The 18,732-nt window shown below is 35.2% G+C and overlaps 1 protein-coding gene across 3 annotated transcripts in view; it reads left to right on the forward strand.

Moving 5' to 3' along the window:
• Positions 1 to 10,086: 10,086 nt before the first annotated feature.
• Positions 10,087 to 18,732, forward strand: part of ARL6 (ARF like GTPase 6) — a 41,945-nt gene continuing 33,299 nt past the window's right edge. Inside the window, exons 1-3 of one of the 3 annotated variants that reach the window (XM_078061751.1) lie at positions 10,087 to 10,547; positions 10,643 to 10,703; positions 13,264 to 13,413. In XM_078061751.1, coding sequence (XP_077917877.1) covers positions 13,291 to 13,413 — 123 coding nt within the window. In that variant the 5' untranslated portion in view covers positions 10,087 to 10,547; positions 10,643 to 10,703; positions 13,264 to 13,290. The remainder of the gene's footprint in view (positions 10,548 to 10,642; positions 10,704 to 13,263; positions 13,414 to 18,732) is intronic. The other 2 variants (XM_078061722.1, XM_078061796.1) reach the window with 2 other exon arrangements.

Consider the following 18,732-nt stretch of genomic DNA (forward strand, 5'->3'; position numbering starts at 1 on the left):
TTAGTGGGCGCCTGGGTGGCTCAGTTGGTTAAGCGACTGCCTTCGGCTCAGGTCATGATCCTGGAGTCCCTGGATCGAGTCCCGCATCAGGCTCCCTGCTCAGCAAGGAGCCTGCTTCTCCCTCTGACCCTCTCCCCTCTCATGTGCTCTCTCTCTCTCATTCTCTCTGTCTCAAATAAATAAATAAAATCTTTAAAAAAATAAAATAAAATAAAAAATAAAAATAAATTTCACATTAGTGATGGATTTATATAAATGTATAAAAAAGGGTGTTTACATCTTAATTGAAAAACGTGAGGGGCACCTGGGTGGCTCAGTCGGTTAAGTGTCCGACTCTTGATCTTAGCTCAGGTCTTGATCTCAGGGTTGTGAGTTCAAACCCCATGTTGGGCTCCATGTTAGGCATGGAGCCTACTTTAAAAAAAAAAAAGACTTGGGTTCTTTGTTTTTAATTCGAAACAAAAATTGGTTGGTTGGCATTTGCTTTTTAAGGATTTTACAATAGATTTGAAAGTCTACTTTTAGTTTATCAGTGTTGATTCAAAATTAATTTTAAAAATGAAACAAAAAATAATATGAAGAAAACTTCATTTACTAAGGGTAGCAAAGCACTATTAAAAGAATATAAACTTCATCTTTTAAAAAAAATCTGGCAAATACAAAGTTTTGTGTATCTCTTAATGATACCAAGTCACTTCCGTTGTATTATATTTTTGCACTTTACCATTGAAAGTAGTTTTTTTCTAAACAAAACAAAGAAAGGTTCTCACTTGAGTTTCCATACTGGTTAACTACAGTACCAGATCTCTACATCATTAAGAGAACTTTTGTTTCATTTAAAAGGAAAAATCTCAAAGAAGAATTCCACTATCCTTAGACATACCTAATTATATACATACCTAATTCATCCAAAGGCATTACAGAAAAATTACCTGACAGATGAGGATGAAAGATAGCTCTTAAATGTAATATAAAGAAGTGGTTCCTACTTTCGATTAGAAAATGAAGTACAGATTAACAACACAATTTCCTGGGAGTTGCAAATTAGAAAGGTATCAAACTCAGTGAAAAATCTTCTCTCAAGTAAAGCTCTTTCCTTACCCATGTTCTCCATTATTTTTAACCTCTGGATATCTATTTTGTTACAATAAACTCACTTTTGGTTAAGATAATAAGTTATCAACTCAAATAATAAATCAGAAAAACTGAGATATAACTTTAGAGTGTTCTACAAAATAATGAAAGAACAGCCTACTTCAGGATTCCTATTTAGTTAGCCCAGTCTCTAGCTCATTAGCCCTCATTGAAGGGAAAACTGTCTTTATTCCAAAATGATATATTATCATAAAGAAAAATTCAAGGTATGAGAACCTTCATTTTTCATATATCCAAATTTTATTTTTAGGCATTAACTTTGAAAATAGATGTCCTTGTTTTCATAACTTAAATATGAGCTTACATGCAAGCAATATTGATGTAAATATTTCCATGAGTTTTGCCCCATTTATAGATCATTATCCTCAGAACAGTCTTCATTTGCCTGTGTTCTAGAAAGACCAAATATCATTTAACTGTTTGAAATCATGATAGATGGAGTGAATAGTGCTAAATCATAAAGATGAGTAAACAATGCACTTACAAGATTTTTACCTAATTTAAAATGTCCTCTTCTATTGCCTTTATAATAAATTAAATCTCTCTTCTACATTTAGTAATTTGTAGAATGAAATGTAAGCATTTAGCTAGAAATTGCTTGTTAAATTTTCATTAAACACATCTTCACTCAGAAGCTTGAATATAATTCATTCTGTTAGCTCATTTCTCATGCAAAGTAGTAACTTTTGCTCTCTTTAGAATTATTTACCCAGTAATATCATTATTTAAGTTGTAATACAATTTTTCTTTGACTGTACATGCTTTACTTATTGCCACATATTTTTATCTTTGAAATAAATCTGCTTAAAATTGTTGTCTTTAGAAGCTCTATGACAAAATCCATGGCTACTCATTTGCTAACAAACTTAAGACTGAATGAGCTATTTTTTCTGTCCATGTGATTCATGTGAGCATTGTTAAATCTAACTTATTTGAATATTCATTGGTATTTTATCTAGAGCTATTATTTCACTATCTTTAAAAGTACCTTTAAAACAGTACTGAATTTCATAGACAATATGACAATAAACAATGATTGGGGATTTTAAAAATTCCTGCATTGCTTGAAAAATAAGGTTTAATGTGCATAAATGTTTATCATTGAAGTTTTTAATTTGCTTTAGTGTGATGTTTCTTCCCATGTCATATGCATTCAAAGAAAATTGTATTAATATATCTATACTATGCAAAAATCTCATCTTATTCTTACAAATATAGAGTTTTGACATAATTTGGGGGTTTTTTAGGCCTCCAAGAGAAAAAAAAAAGTAAAATGGGAGCATTTTTTTTTTTTTGGTGGGGCATAATATTTGAGCAGTCCTAACAAATATGAATGTGTAACATTTGATTTTAAAGACTACTATATGTGCTTTATTTCTGATACATTATTAATCATTTTCTTAATCACATCCCATCTTAGATTGTGTCTTTGAAAATCTGAATAACTACAGGATATAAATGTCTACGGACATTTTTCATAAACTATACTTGGGTTTAATTTTGTATTCAGTACAAACTTTGACAGCTTAATTTTGATTTTAATAGTTTCTTAACAACATTTCTTAAAATGTTGGTTATATTATGCCTTCTATAATAACCTTATTTTTTAAAACTCAGAGGCGGAGCATTAATGTAGAACTTGGAAACAGACCAATTTCCATTAAAATTGAGGAAAAAACAAAAAGGTAATACAAAGAGTTTTTTTGTCAAAACTATTAATTACCACATTAAAAAAAACTATTAGAAAAGAGTGATTAAAAATTCTGTCTTATTACTCTTTTGGTAATTTTGAAACTAAAATGCATTTTGAGGAGGGGAATCTCTAATATAAATAAGTCTATTAATATTTGTTAAAATATATAGTGATATATAAAATAAGAAATTTTGCCAAGATATTAAAAATAGAAATTTATTTTTTTAAATTTATTAATAAACCAAATGATCACAATTATTAACATTTCCATATTACTAGTTCTTTTGATTTCTAAGACCTATATATAATAAAAGAATTTGTCAAAAAAATACATTGAATTTTGGACTGTCAAAGCATTTTATACATGTCAGTGAATCACTCTCAATAAGAGTTTTTTCTTCTGATATTATTAAATGTAAAAAATTTATATAAGATGCAGAAAAAAAGAACTGAGTTAAAAGGGTAGTCTTTTAAATCAATTTATGCTTTTATGCAATTATATATATTTTATATAGTTTCAAATGTTTAAAAAATATGGTATCTGCATATTAATTTTATGTTATATGCTATGATCTCAAAGTGCTTATATTCTTTCAAGGTGATTGCCTTCTCTTTTTAGTTGTTTTAAGTATTAAAAAAAAAACAGCTGCTTTATGTCATATTTCCATTCAGTCTCATAATGCTTATAAATTTCCAGTTCTCAAAGAGTTGAAGCCAAATGCCAAAACACGGTGGCTAGAAGTTATTATTTTTTAAGTTACTCTCTTTTTCTTTTTAATCTAATATGGGACAGATGTCTCATAAAGTCTGCTGGAGAAAGCAAACTCTTAGTTTCTCATGAATGGAAATACAAAAAGAAAATCCTACATTGGACTTTGTGTATTCAAAATAGTGAACATATATTTTTATAGTTATTTTTCACTACTTACTGTTTATTCAATTTTTTAAATTTCACCAGATGGGATACCTCAACCAAAAGTGAAAGGCCATTCCATTTTTGTATAAACTGCTTTCAGAGTCTCCAAAAACCCCTTGAGGAAGCAAAACATTCCCTTTTCCCAACTTACAACTTCTCTCAACCATTAAATGAAATAATTAGGTATCTATAGTTTAATATAAAGAAGAACAACAGGGCATGATTTTTCCACTCAGAGCTCTGACACTATGGGAAACAGATATAACAAACAAAAGAAAAAAAAAATTAAAGGAAGTTCTGTTTGCTGGTACAAAATTGTATAATTCCTAAATTTTAAAATTAGTATATACACATATATACTGATTTACTTTAAATATATTTATCCATAATTTCATTTGTTCCATTAACTAATGTTTATTGAACACTGTCATGTACGTGTCCTGTTCTAAGCACTGAAAATACAGAGTGACCAAGATAAGCAAAAGTCCCTGCCTCATGGAATTGATCTTCTAGTGGTAAAGGTACACAATAAAGAAATGTTATGTTGATAATTAAAAGCAATAAAGTTACATAGCATGACTGTGGTTTTTATATTACATGGTAAAATAAATTTTCTCTGAGGATGTGACATTTAAACTGTTATCTGAAAAGCATGAAGGAACCAGTCAAGAGAAGATCAGAAGCAAGAACATTCCAGGCAGAAAGATAAATTTAATGTGTGGGAGTTTGGAGTGTTTGAGGGTAGAGAGAACAGTGTGCTTAGTACACAGTAGAACTGAAGAGAGGCAAAATGAGACAGGAGTGAAAGAACATTTATGAGGCTACGGCAATAGTTTAAGCAGAAAAATAAATGTTGGCTTTTGTTAAAGTGGAAGTAGTAAAGATAGAAGTGGGGGAATTTGGGCTATATTTGAACCCAGGGCTTCCTAATGAATTAGGTATGAGGGGTGAAAAAGAAAGAAAAATCAAAAATAAATTCTATTATTTGGAGAATGAGAGACTAAGCAGGGGTGGGGAGAAGCAGGTTTGAAGGGAAAAATCAAGAGTTAGGTTTTAGCTACATAATGCCTGAGATGCCTGTTAGATATTCAAATGGAGAGTAGTGTATGTGAGGGTTCCAAGGAGCAATCAGGGATAGACATCAAGATTTGGAAGTCATCAGCATATAAACGGTGTTTAAAATTTTGAGATCACCCAGGAAAAGGCTGTAAGATAGAGAAGTAGGCTGCAATTGAGGTCTAAGGCATTTCCATGTGTAGAAGTTAGGCAGAGAATTGGAAGCCAACATAGGACACTAAGGGAGTATAAGGTAAGGTAGAGGAAAAAAGAAATCCAACTGGTCATCTGGATTAAATGCTTGTAAGAAGCCAAGATGTGAACTAAGAAATTGCCACTGGATTTGACACATGAAAGTTATTGGTGACCTTGACAAGGACAGTTTCTATGAAGTAGTGTAGTCAAAACCCGATTGAAGTGGATTAAGAGGAGATTGTAGGAAAGCTGGTGGAGTCAATATCTATAAACAACTCATTCAAGAAGTTTTACTCTAAGAAATAGGGCAGTAGCTGGAGGGAGATACGGGGTCAAGAGAGATTTTTGGTTGTGTGTGTGTGTGTGTGTGTGTGTGTGTGTGTGTGTTTAGAGAAAAATGCTAGAGTATATTTATATACTAATGAGAATGATCTGGTAGAAAGGGGAAAACTGATTGATTATGCAAGAGAAAATATAATTATAGAAAGGGCCTTGAGAGGTAGAAAGGTTAGGATACATAGTATAAGTAGTAGGGAGGTTAGTTTTTGATAGGAGGAGACATAGAACTGCAATGGGAGGGAAGGCAGAATTGCAGATAGGTTGGTAGATTTGTGGTGGAAAGGTAAAGATGTTACTATGTGAGTAGTTCTATTTACTATTGCCATAAAAGTCATTACGCAGGGTGTGAAGGGAGTATAGATTGGAGGAGAGAGGTATAAGTAGTTGGAAAGGGGAAAAGTGAACTATATATATATATATATATATAGTATATATATGTATATATGTGTATGTATGTGTGTATACACACACACGCATGTATACATAAACACGTAGTCAGTGGGTATTTGTGTATGTTGTACACCACGGGAAAAAGACATATAGTATAAAATATTTTAAAGCCATTCTTACTGAATATTTTTGAGACATCTTACTTGAAGAACCTGAAACAATTCTGTGCTTTCCAAGGACTCTAATAATGGTGTTCTCTTTTCCATAATGTAGAGATTGAGGACTTCTCAATGCCATAATATGTCTCATGTTTTGTTATTTTTGTCTATTACAGAGTAAAAGGCAGAAATATTTTGTAGCTATTCTAATTCAAAGCCTATGAAAATTATTAAAATTAGTTTAATCTTGAAAATTGTGTATTATATATTCAAGCTGGTAGTTTTCTCAAAATACTATTTTGGAGGGGTTTGAGCCCCCATCTGAATTAAAAAAAAAAAAAAAAAGGCAAACAGGCTCTAATCATTTAGTAAAATAATACTTTTATTTTGTTTTGTTTTCATATGAAAAACACCAGTACCATCTGTCATTTAGGAGAAACACATGGACAATATGGTTGTTTTGTTCATTGTGCCCTCCCTATCCTATTGGAAGGATGTGATCTTTTAATTGTGCTTGGATCTTTATTTCTGGATAGGATGTATGTAATTCAGTGTGTTGAATTTATAGATGCATATGGATTTGATGTAAAATTAGATTGTGAATAATGGAATAAGATTGCTCTCCATTTTTTTGCTGTTTTTGCATAGACAAAAATAGAAAGATGTATGTGTACATATATGTATTTGATTAAACACTTAATATTTAAATGGCCCTGTCAAATATTAAGTGGTAGATGTTGACAGTTGCAGTGTATTCAAAATAAAAGTTACAAAAATCTTTGTAGCACAAATACTAAAAAGTTTAATTTAATACTTAGTAGTACATTTATATAAAATATCTAGATAACATCTGTCTAGGTTGAGGCATTTAATCCCTCATAGAGCAATATTTGACTAATGAAAAACTGCAGCTGAAAACATTTCTCTTTCCTGTAAGTATGCATATGGTTTTTAAAATGTACCTCTCTGTAACCTGTCATAAAGTTAATTATCATTAATTATGGATTTAGCAGTGTACCCATCTACTCTTACAAAAGGGGGAAAAGATCTGTGAGAATAAGGAAGTGCAGCATGGTATTTTTTTTTTCTTTGTTATTACTGTTTCTCTTTGGTATCTATTTAGAGCTTCAATATATGCCTTCCGCTCAGGTTCCTTACACAGACTATGTTCTTCCTCTTTTCTGGTTGTATAACAAGACTGTAGAGAGATAAACACAGTAAAAGGGTGTTAACAATTGAACTGCAATCCTACCTATTATCTACTTTGCTACAGCAGTGAAGTAGTCCAGACTTACTTAAAGGTGGTATTGTTTTCATCTTATAAAAATCTACTGTAATATTATGATGTTCCATGTAAATTTTCATGTGCTGGCATGCTTACAAGTAATAGTGTTATAGAATGCTCAGCTCTCAATGAGGGATTGTTTGTGGTTAATTGCATTACATATGTCATCTATCTATTTGCTGAAAGAATATGGTGTTTAGCAAAACTACCTGCTGAGCAACATAATAAGATTTTTGTACAAAGTACAAATTACTAATTATTGTATTTTATTTTTCTATGATTTCCTAAGAGGCATTACCAGGGTCTTACAGATGGAGTAAGCCTGTTTATTAAAATATCTTAGCAAATAAAAGTTACAGTTCTGGTGGTTAAATCCGTGACTTTTTTGTACTGTTGTATTGATGAATATTTAATTTATTTTTCAGTCTCTTCAATCTAGACGTTCTTTAGATATATAATTCTGCATGCAAAATCATAGCTGTAATTTTTCAAAATAATTAATGTCATTACCGTCAAGGCATAAAATCACATAAATCACTATACATAGATACACATTTTTGTAGTGATTTCATATTGGCAAACTATTTTGTGAGCTTAAGTAAATTAAATTGTTCATTGCAGAGGTAATACTGTACATAAATTGCAGATGACCAAAAGATATACATAATGTCCAACTATTCAAATGGCTTTACACCATCAGCATTCATTCCAAAAATGTGCAATAAATTATGAATCAGGGATTTTCTATATTCTTTTAAAAGTTGCTGGTAAGAAAATACATAAAAAGTTCCTCAGTTAATCAGAATAGTGTTGTAGTCATCATATCTTAGACTTAACTCTTTTATAATTCTTCTACTACAGTTCCAGAAGCCAGTATGAAATTAAAACTGGTTATAAAATACCTGAAACTTCCTTCTCTTATATGGATATCTTAAGTAGCCTTCAGAAAATCACTGCCATTTTTAAAGCTTCTCACCCTCATGATAAAATGAAGACAGCCAAACTAACTTATTAAATCAAGTGGAATAATTTTTATGCTGAGCCTGTCAGTACTCAAAAGGAGTTTCAGTTGGCAAAGTACCAAAATGCAGATTCAACCATATGAAATATTTACACTTTTAAACTTTTACATATTTTTAAAACTGGCATTTTCTGTTATTGAGTACACTTTGGGTTTCACTATTTAATCTCTAATGACAAGCCATCGCATCAAATTGCACTGATCTAAGACGATTTACTTAGCTATTTTTTTGTCAAAGAATTATGTATATGCCTAAATTTACTGAAAAGTTGGATATCCAATCTCCCCGTCATATTTCCAGTTTTCACCAAATGTTCTGTGCTAAGCAAAAATAGAACTCAGCCTAAGGGGAGAAAATACCAACTCCAAACAGGAAAAAATAAATCTGTACACTAACGTTTTCTGAAACATAAGATTTCTGCTTAACTCTAAGACAAAAAAAGTCATATTCAGGCTATAAGGAAATTAGCTTCCATGTCTCATCAAAATGAATCACAAATGCCCAGACACAAAGAAAAGGAATCAATACCTCCCTGTAAATGCATTTACAGTCAGAAGTTAATGAACCAGAATATTTAGGAATTGGGTCAAATCCTACCCATATACTAAAAACTTCAGGACAAAGGAAGACAGGAACTTATTAACTGAACACCTACTATGTGCCAAAAAATATTTTTTTAAATCTATTCAATCCTCAAAACTACCAGATGAAATAAATAGGTATTTTTTGAAAGTGAGGAAGCTAAAGCATGGAGAAGGGTTAATTGGCCTAAGGCCACACAGGAAGAATATCATTTTTTTTTTTCAAGGACATCTGTAAATATTTTGGAATATATAACTATTGAGTTGTTTTAACCTTTCAAGAGTTAAGTTTACTCTTAACTCTTTTTCATTGTAAAACAACCACATTTGCAAATTTGGAAACCTAACAACAAAAATAGCACCCTATAATCATCCACATAAACACCCCCATCATTAATTTTATATTAATTCTTCTAGTCTCTTTTTCACCCTCCTAGTTCGCTAATAGGTAAAATTAATAGGCCAAAGATCAGGAAGGGTGGTTAACATAACCCTAGCTAATGTATGTGTGTGTGTGGTGGGGAGAGGGTGTTCCATACTCATGGCCAAAAAGTAAACTATAGACGAAAACCTAAGAGTAAGGGTTTCATCCATGAAACCCCCCATGGTGTGGGGGGGGGTGGGAGGGGCGAGGCTAGGTAGGTTGAAACATCTGTAAAATTACTCCAACTGTAGTCTTGTCCTTTGGAAAGCGTGGTTATAAAAATGTGGAGAAATGAGTATATCTAAATATTTTCAACTGGAGTTATCATTGTTGCTATAAAATCCCAGTACAATTTTAAAAGGTGGTTAACGTTAAGCATTCAGACTATTCCTTTCCTGACCACCTACCGATTTGATTCTGGGGACAATAATCACAGATTATGGCTAGCGGAAATCTCTTCAGGAGATCAAACAGCTAAGAAGCCAGAGTACAGGCATACTTCCTCTGCCGAGCCACGCTTCCGACTTTTCACACCAGTTTTATCTCCTCTCCCTACCTACATTAACAGTTTTACTTCAGGACTCCAGGTCTGAGGCCCGTTAAGAGACCGGAAAGCCTCCGTGGGAGAGGCAGCGGAGAAACTCTGGCGCATGCCTTGACAGAGAGGGCACAGCTGTCTTCTTCGGCCGTTGAAACACGCTGCGCGCGTGCCCGGTAAAGACGCAGAGGTTCCACGTCCCTCTGGGGTCCACACGGAGCGCCCACCCCGGCGTGCTGGAATTGCTGATATTCTCCCGAGAAGCTGGGAGAGACCGTGGCGGAAAGAAGCGCACGCGCAAACGCTACGCCATGCATTTCCCACCAGGCTGTGCGCACGCCTACAACTCCCATCATGCTCCATCGGGGACAACACTGCTTTTCGCAGGAAGGCGGCCGTTCCCCCCGCCACCTGTCTTCACACCTTTAATACTCCTCGGTGTGCCTCTGGCATTCTCGGGAGCTCTTCAATCCCATAAACAAGAGCACCAAGGTTACTTTCTAAGACCGCCAAGGAGGCGTGGCTTCGGGACCGGAAGAACGTCCGGTTGCCAAGGGAACGCCACGCGCCTAGGCGCCTGCCCAGCCACTGATGCTCCGGCTGAAGCACAGGCAACCAGTTCACCCAACTTGTAGATACGGCTTTGCTCAGGAGCAGGGATTCCTACAATGGAGGCATAGAGACTAAGGCTGAGAGACGCCCGATATTTATTCCAGAGACGTATACGAGTGAGTGAGTGGTCCATTCCTGTTCCTCTTCAGCCCCTGGGCCCGCAGGACTAACTTCAAAGACCAGGTATCTCCGCCCCCCCCCCCATGTTTGTAGCCTGCGCCGCCGCCACCAACACCACTCCCGTCGCGTTTTAGAATTGCTCTTTACTCTTTCTTAAGGTTTTTACTCCGTACCGTTGTTTCTAAAGTGTAAGAAGTGGAAAAGGAAAGGATTTATGCGGTGAGTACTAGGGGTCCCAGAAGACTCATGGTTTGGGCGAGTTTGTTTGGTTGGTTTTATCATCGCCCAGTTTTGTGTTTTTATTTGGTGTGTGGGAAATGTAATTGAAATTTCATCCTCAGAAACTGAAAGCCGAATAAAAATGTTTGAAGTACTAAAAGTAGGCTATAATTCCCTCTAGGAACTTTTTTTTTTTTTTTTTTTTACGTTTACAAAGTACCATTCATGGTGTTTTTCTCTGCCCCACCACGATCTGCGGCTTACTACCTTCCAAGCTGTTTGCTGTGGATAATATCCTAATTCCTCAAGACTTTTCTGGCAACAAGTAATCCTTTAGAAAGCAGTTTCTCAGATAACAACCAAGAGAGTTTGATTGGCTGGTGCGCAGTAAAACAGTAAGATAAGAAACTGGAAAGGTAGATCAGAGCCAGATTGGATCTTAAAATTAGCTACGCGTGAACATTTGGACTTTATTCTGAAAGCCAGCAGTTCTCAATAGGAACTGTACATCAGAAACACTGTGTAGCTTTTTAAAATGCTGATGCCCTAATCCCATCACCAGAAATACTAATTTAGTAGTTAATTCCAGTGTGCAGCCAAAGTTGAGAATCATGGCTTTAGGCATAGGGAGCTACAGAAGACTTTATCTCCCAGTGTGCACATAGGGCATGGTAAGTAAATGATGAGTGGCTTAAATTGTTATCTTTCCTTCTTTCATACATGGAAAAAGTAAACTTACAGAAATGTATGATTACTAAGAAATAGAAACATGCATGTATAAGGCTATAATTACATCTTTTAAAACAACTGACTTCTACATTGTATGTCCCAAAATATTTCATTAACAAGCATTAGTTTTAATAATCCATGAAAAAGGGTTGGAAAATCACAATCCAGGATTCTTTGGAAAATGAATATTCAAGTATCAAGTTTTTGGCAATCAATGCTTTATAGTGGATGCCCAGAGGATGATGAGGTGAGAAGTCATATTTTTTTAAAATCTGTTCAAAATTGTATGGAAAATGGAAAACAAGATATTGTCTTTTTTTTTAATTAACATATAATGTATTTTGATTCAGGGGTAAGATACTGTCTTTTTATCAATATGTTTAGTACAATAAATAACAAAGTGAGAATAGCAAATCTACTTTGAATTAAAATGGTCTGTGTGAATTGTTTCATGATATCAGAAGGCTAACTTAAAGTAGATTGTACAAATGTTCCTTAAGCTGAGATTTAAAGGAATGGATTGAGTGAGATTTGAGTCTCCAACACAAGGAGAAAAGTGGCACAAATGGAGTACCAGAAATCAAACCCAATCCTTGGATAAGACAACTGTGGCTCTCTTATAGGCCCCATGCTCTGGTGGGGCACCATGCTTGCTCCTTTCTGCACATCATTGAAATTTGGTTTTGAAATTTCTGTCGGTATGATCCCCCAAGGGACCTAAGCAAAATCAATGATGCAGCCTCCTTTTGATGCAGTTGTCTTGGAAACCTCATCATTTAAGTTGCTGCAGCTTCACATTCTTCAAGGTATGGCCTTACCTAGGATAGTGTGGGATAAAAAATACTCGAGGAGTTGGGGGATGACAGGCTCCTGGAACTTTAGATGGAGATGAGAATAAATCAATTAAATGAGATGAGTATTTAGAGAACTTTGAAAAAGATGGTTAGGAGAGTAATAGGAAATATTTGGGACTTAGGCAGATTGTAGTTACTCCTATAGCAGTCCCTGCAGCAGTTGAGGGCTGGCAACAGGGATATCTCTCTTCTCCCATGATAACATTTTGGGGAGTGATGGACCCAAGGGGAGTACCTTTGGAAAGTTTCATTTGGAAAGTTCATAGCAGGTTATGAGCAAGCAATATGTATAGCAATATATTATATATTAAAGTAAATATTTCTGTTAGTATTCTTCATTCCTCTTGATAGAAAATGCAACCTAAACTGGATATAATCAAGCAAACAAACAAAAACAGTGAATTTAATAGTTATTCCTTCAGATTATTGGATAATACAACAATGGGGCTGGCTTCAGAAAACGATTTAGCCAGTGGCTCAAATAGTGTAGCCCAAATCTCAGTTTTTCTCATTTCTGACCTGCCTCCTACTTTCTGAGCTTCGGCATTAGGCTCTACATGAACTCCTTTGCCATACATTGTTCCAGATTTCTAGAAAGGCTGCAGATATTTTCAAGATCACAAATGGCAGACTCTACACAATACTGAGTTTAACCACATTTTCTTCTTAAATATTATAATTTACCAGAAGAAATATACAGCTATTTCTTTTTTTTTTTTTTTTTTTTTTTATATACAGCTATTTCAAGGGCATTGTTCTTTGTGTTGCCTAGGGTTATAAGCTGCCAATCTGCATTTCACATAAGGCTCCTTTGTGCTAATCAGCTTAAACTTTGTTTCCTAAATACAAAGCTACTTGACATGGTTTTTATGATTGTGTCTTTAAATTACTAATTTTTTTGATACACATGTTCATATTTTCCATACCTAAGTTGCCTGTAATGATTGATATATCTTTTTTTACTTTCTAACTTGCAGCTGGTTTGTAAATATTTGAATCACATTATGGGATTGCTAGACAGACTTTCAGGCTTGCTTGGCCTAAAGAAGAAGGAGGTTCATGTTTTGTGCCTTGGTCTGGATAATAGCGGCAAAACAACAATCATTAACAAACTTAAACCTTCAAATGTAAGTATCTTTGTTAGATGCTTTGTGTATTTTCTACTAGAGAAAGTTAACATGCAGAATTATTTTGTTTGCCATCATTACTTCATATAATCATGTTATGAAATCCTTTTAACCTTGTAGTATCTTAAAGTAATAAATGTCAGTCAGGCATAATTTGCAGTGTATTTTATGTAGATGTATAGGTGAGTCTTGATTATTTAAGCTGGAATATTTTCCAAATGTCTTTTTTTCTTAAAAGATCCTCACAGATTTGCCAAGTTTACTTTTAGGTATCATTGCCTTCTTTTTGGCTCCCTCTTTACAAGAGAAACAAAGGGAATGGTGAATCATTTTTATGGGTTCAACGGATAATTAAGACAGTTTCCCAGGAGTGTGGTATGCGTATCAGTAGTAGTAAGCAGAATGACTTTAAGTCATTTAAGTAATAAGTATATGAACATATAATTTTAATAACTGAAAAATATAAAGCTAGCACATTCAACACATGGTACATAAAAGTTAGGTTTTGCTACGTATAAAGAAAATCCACATAACAGTGGACTAAATAAGATAGAAGCTTCTTTTTCTGTCAGCTAAATAAGTCCAGAGGAGGTATTCCAGGGCTGGTGGTGCAGCTATGTGGTCAGTCAGGAGACATCCAGGCATCTTCCATCTTCCTGTTCTGCTATTCTAAGTGCCTTTTTTCATCTTCAAGATCTCCACATGGTCACCTTGGTTAACTGTATTCTAAGTCACAGGGAGGAGAAAAGAACAAGGCAAAAGAATAGGCCCTCTTGCTAAATAAGCTCTCTTTAAAGAACTTACCCAGAAGCATCAAATAATGATTCCTTACTTATATCTCATTGGCTACCCCTATCTGTAAATGAAGCTGGATTTTTTTTTTTTTAAAAGCAGGGCATACTGCTGCTTCCAAAAATAATAGGAGTTCTGTAAGTATGGAAGAAGAGGAAAATGGATATTGGAAAGACAACTAACATTTACAGTTGTAAATACACTTATTTAGGTAAAAGCCATTAGTGAATTAATGAAAACTATAGAGTGAAAGACTAATATAGACTGCATAAAGATAGGGCAAAAACTAAGAAGCTGTTACTCTTAATGACTAAATGGCTAGAGAATGGGAAATATTGCTCCTAAATATGGTAGTTGCCTCCAATGTTTCAGGTTGGGCTGAATAAGCAGCCTTACTACTCTGTTTTCTTTTGTAGCAGCTTCAGTTTTACTTCTGTTTAGTTGGAGATTACTTTGGAACACACACACACACAAAAAAAATTATTTCTTTTTTTCTGGCCATTATTCCCTTCTACATAGATGAGTTTACCACATAAGAACAACTAACTGCTGGTGTATTTTCAGGTGGGAGTTAGTGTGAGGCGGCCAGGATAAAAAACTGAAGATGGATTTGGAAGGCAATTTAGGTGTTTTAAGGAGTTCCCCAGCTGAGGTATACGTTCTGAAGTCAGGCAAAGATAAAAAATATCAGCTTTATTTAATTTTGGAGGGCAAGGTTAGGTCTCTTCAGAGGAGTTGCTAACACTCTATTGTATTGAGATTTGCCTCCCAAAATTTCGGGGTTTCCTCCTCCGGGAAAGATCCTACTCTTCTAGGTTCGTTTCATGGCTAAGATCAGATGAGAGTGCATTCTTGTGATAGGCATGGAGCATTCAAATGAGAGAGAGAGTAGAGAGAGGCAGAACCAAGAATGCTCAGTTCTGTTTCACAAACTGAGCAGTCAGAGGAGTAATTATTTAGCCATAGAGAGGAATAAATTGGAGAAGGTGAGATAGAGAAATACGGAGTATCATTTAATGAAGTTTTCTCTATATGTGAAGATAGGGGAAAAAGGTTAAAAGAAGCCCACATACATTAGAGTCTATCTCCTGACCTAGGTGATTACAAGAAATTTCTTTATCAGTCCTTCAGAGGGAGATAAAGCATCCTACCCAGTTGCGTGGGGTCCAGAATTGATCTTAGAGAACAGTGAGTATATGTTAAAAGTAGAACCATACCCAATTGTGCCTTGGCCCATAATCAGTACTGTGGATCAGCTATCAGCAGATAGGCTGGGCTAATGCTTAAGAAACTCAGTGACTGGTGACCTATACTTCTGTAGGTAAAGCTATCAGCAGTAAGGAAGATTATAAGGAAGTTTTTTTCGGTAAGGGCCTATTCTGTCAGAGGTGTTTACATTTTTCTCCACATCACGGAATTGCCTCAAAGGTAAAAATTTTTTTTTTTGGTAAAACTAGTCTTGGGACGCCTAGGTGGCTGTGGGTTAAGTGTCTTGATGCTTGATTTCAGCTCAGGTCATGATTTCAGGGTCATGGGGTTGAGCCCAGTGTCAGGCTCTGAGCTCAGCGTGGAGTCTGCTCCAGATTCTCTCCCTCTCCCCCTCCTCTCTCTCTCTTTTTCTCCCTCTCTCAAATAAGTAAATAAAATCTTAAAAAAAGCTAGTCTCAAATAAGTACAAAATAACTGAAACCAGAGCCACCATTAATAGCCACAAAATGGGGGCGCCTAGGTGGCTCAGTCAGTTAAGCATCCAACTCTTGATTTCGGCTCAGGTCATGATCTCAGGGTCCTGGAATTGAGCTCCATGTCAGGCTCCATGCTGAGTGTGGAGCCTGCTTGGGATTCCCTCTCTCCCTCTCCCTCTGCCCCTCCCTTACCTCTCCTTCTCTTAAAAAAATATATATAGCCACAAAATGGACCAGTCCATCAATGTCTGCTGTACTCAAAATTGGCAGAAATAATATTCAAAAAACAAAAAAGAATTTACAGTCTCCTTCCATCATTCCCAACAGTATAGTGATCTTCCAAGACATAGTTATTACCATAGGAATAATCTTTGATATGAATGGGAACGGCTTTCTTCCCTGAACAAGGATGTATTTTTATTTTTTAACCTACTTAAGGATTTTTTTTTTTCATAATTTCTTCTGTCATTTCTAGAGATTTGGGGCAGAAAGAGGAGACATCATGTGCTCCATCTGTGATCTTAAAATACTCTATAACCCCCGTTTCAGACTGGTCTTGTGACATATTAACCCTGTTTAACACCACATTAGTCAGGGAAAGCCCCCAGGAAAACCTGGGTACACAGCCAATAACTAAGGTTTTTTAATTAATCTTCCAGTGCTTTCCAACATCTCTGTCTCTGTTATCTCTGGTGAATTATGAAACTAGCCTAGACTTGCTATAGGGCTATTTTAAGGGGATCACCTACTTTCTGACACCACTTCCTGAGACTTAATCTTTAGGCAACTATCCTGTCTCCACAGAACAATTGACCTCTAGATGCTGAGAACACAGTAAGTTGCTTTGCTTTTTTTTTTTTTTTTAATTTGGTGCTTATAGCCAAAAGACCGCTTGAAATAGAATTTCTTAAAGACCTCAAAACCTCTGTCACACAGGTATGTATAAAACACTTGTTTCCTCCATTTATCTGAACCAAAGAAATCTTTTGTGAGCCTACATCCACTATTAGAAACATTATTTTTAATGAATTAAATGAATTATAGAAATCTACAATGCAAAAAATTTGCAAATCTCATTTTATAGTTATGTCTCTTATTTTTTGTGGATAAAATCAGTTTCTAGATAACTAGATACTTTTGGACCCAAACTGGCTTTAAGCTATCCTAATGCTTATTTATTGTCAATGTATTGAGGATGCTGGTGTTTTCTAAACTGATGCATAATGGTGGGGAGGCATTTTAACCTGATCACTCAAGAATCTGGTCTTAAGTGTATTTTCTTAGAGATGCACCCTATAAGTACCTTTTTTTTCCCAATTTCCATTACCCCCCGTTTGCCAACGGAAATCCTATCATACTACCACATCATCCAGATTTATGTTATTTAAAACAATCTGAGGGGTGCCTGGGTGGCTCAGTCGTTAAGCGTCTGCCTTTGGCTCAGGTCATGATCCCAGAGTACTGGGATCGAGCCCCACATCAGGCTCCCTCCTCAGTGGGGAGCCTGCTTCTCCCTCTCCCACTCCCCCTGCTTGTGTTCCCTCTCTCGCTGTGTCTCTCTCTGTCAAATAAATTTAAAAAAAAAAATCTTAAAAAAAAAAAAATAATAAAACAATCTGAAATTATCTTGCATATTTTATTGGTAGCTTATTTATTAAATTTTTCCTCATTATAAATTTAAATTCCTTAAGAGCATAGATCTGATATTATTCAACCCTAAATCCTAAATACCTATGATATTGCCTGGTATGTAAGTGTATTTTGGGATGGACTGATGGGGAATTTTTTAATTTTCATTTTTGGGCAGGGAATGATGATTGATAGCACCAAGGATTTAATTTTTGGCAGACTTAATGAAACTAACCAAATAGGATCTTCTCTTAGAAATCCTGTTCTATTCTTGTTGATGTTAGTCTATCCTTGGGCTATCTCAGATAGGCTATTCCACTTAGGTAATAATTCCTACACTCTTTGCTTGGTTTGTACCATTCCCTGACCAATTCAGAGAATGACCAAATGTATTTGTTCCTAGACAGAGCAGAGAAGATTAATGTTGGAGATAATCTTTGGAATTCTTTAGAGGAAAATAAATCCCACTTGAAGTAGAAGCATGAGCTCACATATCTTGTTTTATCCTGATTAATTTGTGGAGTTTCTTCTTTCTAATTAGGTTCCATTAGAACTTTAGAAGTAACGGGAAGAGGGGTGCCTGTGTGGCTCAGTTGGTTAAGTGTCTGCCTCTTAATTTTGGCTCAGTCATGCTCTTGGGGTTGTGAGACTACATCATGGAGTTTGCTTGAGATTCTCTCCCTCTCCCTCTGCCCCTCCTCCCACTCGTATGTACTCTCTCTCTCTCCCTCCTTAAAAAAAAAGTGATGGGAAGAAAAGAAAGTTGATTAATTTTATCCTTGTTAAGTAAAACAGCAAGATATAAAAGAGAAGCTCTGGAAACAAAAAGAGTTTGTGAAGAAGCTGGGTGATTGTGGAGAGGCCAGGCAAATGTTCTAATTACAGTTCAGTGAAGACAGGGCTACTATTTTGAGGTATATTTTCTGAGATTTCTTTAAACGTTTAATTTCCTCACTTTATTACTGGTATTTTTTCCTAATAGTAATAGCTGATGATTTTTATCATGATTGTGATCAAAATAAAAAATCAAAACCGTGGAATATTTTGGGACAACAAAAGTAAGGAAACTCTTTATTCCAAAGTTTGTTGTGCAATGAAGAAACCCTAAGGACTGAGGCAGGAATCTGAATGGCAGGAAATAAATTCTAACATAAACAGAAAGATATTTTTGGAAGAATATAGGCAGCTCAATAGGATGGAAAGAAAAGCTGAA

Source organism: Halichoerus grypus, chromosome 1 (genome assembly GCF_964656455.1).
Source record: "Halichoerus grypus chromosome 1, mHalGry1.hap1.1, whole genome shotgun sequence".
NCBI classification, from domain to species: domain Eukaryota; kingdom Metazoa; phylum Chordata; class Mammalia; order Carnivora; family Phocidae; genus Halichoerus; species Halichoerus grypus.